Here is a 9,471-nt window from a genome sequence, read left to right on the forward strand (position 1 = left end):
TCATTGTAGACAGTATGAAGCCAAGATATTTCATGTTTTGTGTTGCCATCTCCATTTGCATCCATTCCTACATTTCAGGCCTAAAACAGATTCCAAAAAAGTTGGGACTGAGGCAACTTAGTGCTAGTATCAAACAAAAATATAATGCAATGTTAAAATACCCTTTTTACAATGTGTTCTTGATAATTTGCAGTTGTTTCATGAATTATTAAGATCCTATTGTCTTATGAATTTGTCTTAGAATTTGTACATGTTGTTTATGTTGGGCAAATCAAGGAATATTTGTAGATCACCCTCTGTGCACTTGCAGGTAAGTTCCAAAAGTTCCAAAAACAGCATTTTCAATTTTGTAAGTGTTTATTTCTCCCTAGCTTTTACATAATATATGACACAGGGGTTACATTTACCCACAAACAAAAGGGAGTTTTACAGCTAGCTATCAGCCTGTGATGTCACCATGCTAATGTTCGCAAAATGTCTTGTAAATGAGTTCAGAGGTGTTATTGGGTTCCAAAAACAGCATTTTCAGTTTTAGAAATGCTTATTTCTCACTAGCTATTACATAATATATGAGAAACATGCATATAAACACACAAAATGAAGCAGAAGGACCAGCCACTGATGTCACGGTGCAGCTCTACTCTGATTGGCTGTCACGCCCACCACTCAAAAACAAAACTGAACAGATTGAAACAGAAAGTGACATTTTAACCTCTTAAAATAGGTCAAGGTTAGCCATCTTTGAACTTGTCCAAGGTCTGTGTCCCAAGAATGTTCCCTGTAAATTTAGTACTGGACTTACGCTGAGCAAAAGACAGACAGACAGACGGACGGACGCAAAGCCTTCGCAATACCTGATGGCCATATTTGATGGCCTTGGGTAAAAACAGACAAAAACGTTATGTCAAACAGGTGACGTCAACTGGTGACTGTAATCATGATTTAGTACAAAAGCAGTAACCATGAAAGGCTGAGTCACAGAGGAGAAAAGATGGGAAGAGGATCTCCCGGTTGACAACAAATATGTGTTTAAAGAATTTCCTTTGGGATTAATAACGTTCTTTCTTATTCTTATTCTTAAAAACAATGTTTCTCAAAGAAAGATTAGACATATCATATCTTATCATGCATATTTCTCCCTCACTAATGCTTAATAACATTAAATGCTTAAAGAATCTGAATTTCAGTGCACAAAGGGCAAGGGTCTAAGCCTAAACTGAACCTGAAACTTTAACCTCTCAGATGGCACTGCATCAAGAACCGTCATTCATCAATAGCTGATATCACCGTATAGGCAAGGGATTTCTTGAGGAACCTTTTTTTTCCAAGTGCTACAATTACATAAAAAAATGTCACTTAAAACTTTGTTGTGCAAAAAAGAAATCTAATGTTAACCTCCAATTGATTCAAAATGCTGCTGCCAGAGTTCTGACAAAAAGCAGAGAGTTCAACCACATTTCACCCATTTTGTCTCTTCACTTTGAGGCAGCTTTGTTCTGATTTGGCGCTATACAAACAAAATAAATTCAATTAAATCTTGTCCACAAATGGTGCCATTTTCTTTGGGCTCAGAGGCATCTTGGTTGGACCATGACACAGTCGAAATGTGGTCAGATGAATCAGTATTTCAGATCTTTTTTGGAAGAAATGGACCATCCAGACTGTTATCAGGAACAAGCCCATAAGTTAGGGTCTGTCATGGTATGGGGTTGTGTCAATGCCCTTGGCAAAGATAATTTACATTTCTGTGATGGCAGCATTAATGCATAAAAGTATATTAAGGTTTTAGAGCAACATACTGTATGCTGCATTCAAAATGACATCTTTTCCAGGGATGTTGATGCGTTTTTCAACAAGACAGTGCAAAACCACATTCTGCACACATTACAAAAATGATTTGGCCAACACACACACACACACACACACACACACACACACACACACACACACACACACACACACACACACACACACACACACACACACACACACACACACACACACACACACACACACACACACACACACTCATGTTTCTTTGAGTACAGTGGTTTCCCTTATGTGTCTACTCTTAGGGTCCCATCCCAGTGTACTTTCCTCGAGTGCCACATGTGTAGCCTGAATGATGAAATCATGTGTTGTACAAATGTTTATAAGGTCAAAAAATGTATAAAGATAGAATTATGAGGGAATACAGTAAATTGGAAGTCAAGTGAATGGAATTGTTGAAATGTAAGACAGACAGGTCAGTGTTAGATGTTTATTTGATGTTTGGTGACTGATGAGGTGATGGTGTTGGGGATGAAATGGTGAAAGAATATGATTATGAATTTATGTTATAAGATACAATGTTTCAAAATTTATCTTCTTTTGTTCTATGGAAGCTTTGTATTTTTGTCATGAATAAAGATTGACTGATTGACATGCATGGCCACTTTCCCTCTGAGTCTTACATTGGTTTGACTTTGATACTTTCTTTTCTGTTGTCATTCACCTGTGGTGTCTCCCTGTTATCTCCTCCATCAGAGTCTCCTTCCTGTCATGTTTCACCTGGGATCTCTTCTGTGTTTTTGTTTGTTTTCACACCTGGAGCAGCCAACTGGTGTCTCTCAGTTTGGCAGCTCAAGAACATAGGTGCTTTATTTTGTTATTTTGCTGTGTTTCATCACCAGTGCACTTTGCTTTCTTGTCTACTCCTTCTGTCTTTTACTCTTGGTCAGAACAGTGTATTTGTATGTTCCCCTGTAGTGTCTTGGAGATGGACCACCCACCTGCGCTTGCTTCACTGATCCCCACGTGGCTCATTACAGAGCTAAATAGCTTAATTCCTGTCATTTTAAAAGAACTCTCTGACAGACATGGTTCATGTATTTCTGCTGGTGCACAGTAAATTTTGCTGAGTGAAATTTACTCTGCCGGGATAACATTTGGTCCCAGTCTAAATACAACCCCTGGCAAAAATTATGGACTCACTGGCCTCGGAGGATGTTCATTCAGTTGTTTAATTTTGTAGAAAAAAAGCAGATCACAGACATGACACAAAACTAAAGTCATTTCAAATGGCAACTTTCTGGCTTTAAGAAACACTATAAGAAATCAGGAAAAAAAAAAATTGGCAGTCAGTAACGGTTACTTTTTTAGACCAAGCAGAGGGAAAAAAAATATGGAATCACTCAGTTCTGAGGAAAAAAATTATGGAATCATGAAAAACAAAAGAACGCTCCAACACATCACTAGTATTTTGTTGCACCACCTCTGGCTTTTATAACAGCTTGCAGTCTCTGAGGCATGGACTTAATGAGTGACAAACAGTACTCTTCATCAATCTGGCTCCAACTTTCTCTGATTGCTGTTACCAGATCAGCTTTGCAGGTTGGAGCCTTGTCATGGACCATTTTCTTCAACTTCCACCAAAGATTTTCAATTGGATTAAGATCCGGACTATTTGCAGGCCATGACATTGACCCTATGTGTCTTTTTGCAAGGAATGTTTTCACAGTTTTTGCTCTATGGCAAGATGCATTATCATCTTGAAAAATGATTTCATCATCCCCAAACATCCTTTCAATTGATGGGATAAGAAAAGTGTCCAAAATATCAACGTAAACTTGTACATTTATTGATGATGTAATGACAGCCATCTCCCCAGTGCCTTTACCTGACATGCAGCCCCATACATCAATGACTGTGGAAATTTACATGTTCTCTTCAGGCAGTCATCTTTATAAATCTCATTGGAACAGCACCAAACAAAAGTTCCATCATCATCACCTTGCCCAATGCAGATTCGAGATTCATCACTGAATATGACTTTCATCCAGTCATCCACAGTCCACGATTGCTTTTCCTTAGCCCATTGTTAACCTTGTTTTTTTCTGTTTAGGTGTTAATGATGGCTTTCGCTTAGCTTTTCTGTATGTAAATGCCATTTCCTTTAGGCGGTTTCTTACAGTTCAGTCACAGACGTTGACTCCAGTTTCCTCCCATTCGTTCTTCATTTGTTTTGTTGTGCATTTTCGATTTTTGAGACATATTGCTTTAAGTTTTCTGTCTTGACGCTTTGATGTCTTCCTTGGTCTACCAGTATGTTTGCCTTTAACAACCTTCCCATGTTGTTTGTATTTGGTCCAAAGTTTAGACACAGCTGACTGTGAACAACCAACATCTTTTGCAACATTGCGTGATGATTTACCCTCTTTTAAGAGTTTGATAATCCTCTCCTTTGTTTCAATTGACATCTCTCGTGTTGGAGCCATGATTCATGTCAGTCCACTTGGTGCAACAGCTCTCCAAGGTGTGATCACTCCGTTTTAGATGCAGACTAACTAGCAGATCTGATATGATGCAGGTGTTAGTTTTGGGGATGAAAATTTACAGGGTGATTCCATAATTTATTCCTCAGAATTGAGTGATTCCATATTTTTTTCCCCGCTTGGTCTAAAAAAGTAACCATTACTGACTGCCACAATTTTTTTTTCTTGATTTGTTATAGTGTTTCTTAAAGCCAGAAAGTTGCCATTTGAAATGACTTTAGTTTTGTGTCATGTCTGTGATCTGCTTTTTTTTCTACAAAATTAAACAACTGAATGAACATCATCCGAGGCCGGTGATTCCGTAATTATTGCCAGGGGTTGTAGAGCAAAATACACTATTATAGAGTGAAAGCAGCTCTACCATCTTGTCAAATCAAGTGTTTCTACTCCAATAAGAGTTGATTTTACACTGTGATAGAGTTGATTTATCACAGTGATAGAGTATATTTAATTCTGTTTGGACTGGCACCAAATGTTATCCCAGCAGTGTAAATTTTACTCTGCAAAATTTACTGTATGGGCACATTGTAGAAACCTGCTACTTTACATCCTTCTATTTCCTAGTTCCTCATTTCCTATATGCTGTTTGACAAGCATCCTGCCTGTCCCTGACTTTACTGCCTGTTCTTGACTGCTGATTTTGTCTTTGTTTTTATTCTACACTCCCAGTGAATTTTGAGATAATGTGCATGTTTTGATTCTTATGCTGCGTTCACACCGGGCGCGATGTGAGCGACAGCAGCGACAGGTTGCCATGTAATCCCTATGGAACGACGCGTTTTGGCGCCAAGTCACACAGCGTGACGCGATGGACGCGAATGAAGCGATGCGAGTGAAGCGATTTTGAGCGATTGGCGCGTTTGTGGCGCAATATTGCGTCGCATCACGTCACGTTGCCCTCCTCCCCAAGTTGAAAAATCTGAACTTTTTTGTCTCATCGTGCCGCTATGACCAATCAGGGACTGAATATGTAGTGACGTGGAGATGTCTGGAGTTTGACTTAAGATGTGAACATGTCCTGTATCTGGTAGCAGCCTGTGAGCAGGACTTCTGTCTCTTTTGTCCTTTATTTCACAATTATGACAGAGTTTTTGGAGCAAGCAGCAGCCCTGCGGCAGCAGGAGCAGAGTTTCTATTTGTTTTTATTTTGCGTGCGTGCGTGACCGAATCGTCCATGGAGATTATTTTACTTATTAACTACACAGATGTATAATAAAACAAATGGTGACTGGTTTCTAAACACAATTATGACAGAGTTTTTGGAGCAAGCAGCAGCCCTACAGGAGGGAGAGCGGAGTTTCTTTCTTTTTTTTTTTTACGTGCGCGTGCAAGCGAATTGTCTGTGGAGAATATTTTATTAATTAACTACACAGATGTATAATAAAACAAATGGTGACTGGTTTCTAAACACAATTATGACAGAGTTTTTGGGGGAAGAGCGAGGAGCAGCCCCACAGCAGGCAGCAGAGTTTCTGTTTTTTTTAAAAAATTGTTTCCATGTGTGCGTGTGAACGGGACAGGAGGTCCTCAAACTGGGTCCCGCAGAGGCAGAAGGGCCGCTGAAAGCAGCCGTCATGCAGACACAGCTCCTGTAGCAAATAGTGATACTCCCTGAATTGGGAATGTCTCATGACGTTTGTCAGCTTTCCACAACAACTCGCTCCGTGTGATCAAGGTCTGTCATGTTAACTTGACTGACAACCGGAGCCGGTGAGCAGAATGGAAGCTCCTCCTATTTCATGATGCACCGGGCGAATTTTCGCAGCAAAAGCAGAGCGACACACCGGGCGATGGAGCTGCATCCGTCGCCACGCAACCCCCGCAAATTTGTAGCGTCTGATCACGCCCGGTGTGAACGTGGTAGGGATATTAGTAGTAGTAGTCGTGTAATAGTGGGACTGAGCCTGCAGGGCACTCTGGACTCGTAAACTCTAGTGAGATTGATCAGCCTGTTTTTAATCACTGATTTGTGATCTAATTTATTCGCTTGTTGAGTTACTTTAGAAAGACTTTGTTTTCTGGATTTCCAGTGCTAACCAAAACCCTGAATCCTCCTCCCTGAGTTCGTGACAATGAGAAATGTGGACTCTATTTTTGTTGTGTTTTTTCTCCTTTTGTTTAATAAACTGTTTTTTTACATTAACCCACTGAGTCTCTTGCCTCCAGTGTCTCTAGTGAGCCTGGCTCATGAAAAGAAAGGTATGTCTGCGGAAGAAGTAGGGTATGGGCACTGGAGTGGCCTGCCTGCAGTCCTGATCTGTTCCCAAATACAGAATGTACAGAGAAGTTTCAAACAAAATATGCAACAATGACCCTGTATTGTTTCACACTTTAAGATGCTGGAAGAATGGGGCAAAAATAACACCAAAAAGGTTTCATCGCTTGATATCCTCAATGACAAAACAGCTTTTACGTGCTGTGAAAAGGAATGGCAACATTAAAAAGTGGTAAAGCAACCCAACTTTTGTTTTGGAATCTGTTGTTGGCCTGAAATGCAAGAACGGATGTATGTTAACAAATTAAATCAAGTTGACAATACAAAAAATTAACTATCTTGGGTTCATACTGTTGGCAATGAAATAGAAATCAAAGTAAATATAAGGATCACCTCAGATTTTTTATTTGTGTTTTCCATATCATCCCAACTTTTTCTGATTTGGTGTTGTACTAAAATTTCACTCAACAAAAATAATAGAGCACAAAATTATTAGATGGCCCATTAGTATAATTTACTGCACAACAATGCTTATTTTTAGTATTTGTAATAAAATGCTCAGAAAAGACAAGCGCTGAGTCCATAGCAATGAGCAACTGGCACACAGCTGTCACTCAAAATAACCACACTCCTAATTTTTCATACCTTGACAGCATAAAGTAGCTCAAACTGATGACATATTTGAAAAGAAAATATTCACAAGTACAGTTGTCATGAATGGGGAAAGTAGCTATTGAGAACAAAACTTTTTTTGTTCCTTTTTGGTACCACGCTGTAAACATGTTCTGTAACATTGGAGATTTTAACATGGGTGTCTGTGGAAAGTGACTCAAATGGCCATTTTAACCCTCTCTTATCCGTCATATACGTCGGCAAAGACCAAGTTTTACTAAATTATAAATAACTTTTGAATGATATGAGATAGAAACTTACTTTTTTTTGCTGAAAAGTTAACTCCGCGGACGTTCGAGCCAGCCATCAGCCATCTTTGTATTCCTCATAGAAGCTGTGTGATGACGTGCACAATGTGAGTGTCCAATTGGAATTGGTTCACCGTCACATGGTTTTCCAAAATCCAATCATAGGGCAGATTCACCTCACGTGAAAAGCCAAATATTGTTTTCAGGAGTAATGTGTTACTAGTTGGCCGGTTTGAATAGCCCCCTGGGAGCTCCATGGGCTACATACTATTAGTACCAACTCAGTGCGCCCTGCGCCATTACGCACAGCGATCAATGAAAGCAGGAGTAGACGGAGAGCCTCTGATGACAATCTCATGTGCTCAAACAAAGAGTGTATAACTATCAGGATTGCTCCACTAGTTTGCATGTGAATGTTACTGGATAACTCTGTTGCTTTTGCTGCGTAAAGCACTGTTTACCATATCAATGGACTACAAAACGCATAGACCATTTTGTATATATTGTTCAAAAGGTGCATTTGTGTTTATTGTTTGAACCTTTTTGTTGTACAGACTTTCACACAAGACCTCAAATTACCTTTATAAAGTGTCAAAACAGTTGTTTATTATAGTTTGCTGTGTGTTTTGAATAAATGTGTGTGGAAAATTATTTTCCGCTTTACTTTTTCCTTTCTTATTTCTGATTGTAAACCTTTATTACACTTATAAAACACAACAAAAACATATATATTCTGAAAGCATAGGTTGTCCTGAAAAAAAGAGACATTAAACTTGATTGTGGAATGCAGGAAGAGCTGCCTGGCGAGTGAACTGTCCAAAAAATGCCCTCGGACCCCAGAGGGTTAAAAAACTGTATACGATTTGGCACTTCTGCATTTGTTTCATTTTCCAGCACAGGAGGTTGGGGGCTTGGAAACCTGCATTACGAGTCTGACACCATTTAAAGAGGAGACTGGGATCACACTTGGACATTCAGTAGGAAATCATTCTGATGGGTAGGCAGGTTGTTTTTTTTATTTTTTTTTCCCAGGGGTGGATTTAAGGGTCACGTTCACAAACTGACCTGCTGGGAGAGCTGTTTGCCTCTGAGGAAGAAGCCCAGCAGGCAGCCGATGACCACGGCCAACACGGACAGGATCAGCAGTCCGTTCTGTTTGCAGACATTCTTCACCCGGCTCCACACTTCTTCCAGAGCCATGGCCATCCTGCTCCTCCTCCTCCTCCTCCTCCTCCTCTTGCTTGTCCTGGTCCTGATTGCAACTTTGCAACCACTCTTCAGGGAAAACCACCGGAGCACCCCCACCTCCCTTACCACTTATTCAGCCATACAGAGGCAGCCAACAGGCAGCAGCACCAAAGAATCAACGGACACAGGGGGAGCAGAGGACGAAGTGATAGAGCAGAAGGTGCAGTGAAGAGATAAAAGAGGGAGAAGTAAGAATAATTACAGAGAAAGTGGATAAGGGCGTTTAAAGGGGTGTAAAGTAAAATTCAGTTGTCTGAGGATGAAGCGTTTCAGAGGTTTCTGTGTTCGTCCTGTGAGCCTCTTCGTTAGTCATCCACATCAGACTAAGAACATCACATAGACACAGTCTGCGTCACTCACCTCCCTCCCTCCCTCCCTGCCTCACCCTGTCCTTCTGGTGGCCAACAGGGGGCTCTGCGACAGCTGGTGGCATTGTCATCAGGGTTAATACTACGATCCTATTAGGCCCCGCTGCAGGACTCAGATCTAAGGCTGGATTAGACAGCTCTCTGAACAATTGGACAGCGGGTTGTTTCAGATGGATAAAGAAAAGACAAGAAAAGAATAAAGAAGAAAAAAACAGAAAGCACAAATAGTGACAAGAGATAAATAACCGTAAAACACAAACAGGGCCTCATGATACGTTTCATCTGGACTAAATCAGGTGGGGAAGACGTGCACTCACAGCAACAGAGCGCACGTGTCTAAGCATGCAGTCTGACCTCTGATCAGTATTTACACACACACACACACACACACACACACACACACACAC

The 9,471-nt window shown here is 40.5% G+C and overlaps 1 protein-coding gene across 1 annotated transcript in view; it reads right to left on the reverse strand.

Moving 5' to 3' along the window:
- Window positions 1-9,021, reverse strand: part of slc1a7a (solute carrier family 1 member 7a) — a 181,724-nt gene extending 172,703 nt beyond the window's left edge. The window contains exon 1 of the mRNA XM_034183496.1: window positions 8,514-9,021. Within this exon, the coding sequence (XP_034039387.1) occupies window positions 8,514-8,654 (141 nt within the window). The 5' untranslated portion in view covers window positions 8,655-9,021. The remainder of the gene's footprint in view (window positions 1-8,513) is intronic.
- Between the last annotated feature and the right edge of the window lie 450 nt (window positions 9,022-9,471).

The sequence above is a fragment of the Thalassophryne amazonica genome, chromosome 12, assembly GCF_902500255.1.
Source record: "Thalassophryne amazonica chromosome 12, fThaAma1.1, whole genome shotgun sequence".
Classification (NCBI taxonomy): domain Eukaryota; kingdom Metazoa; phylum Chordata; class Actinopteri; order Batrachoidiformes; family Batrachoididae; genus Thalassophryne; species Thalassophryne amazonica.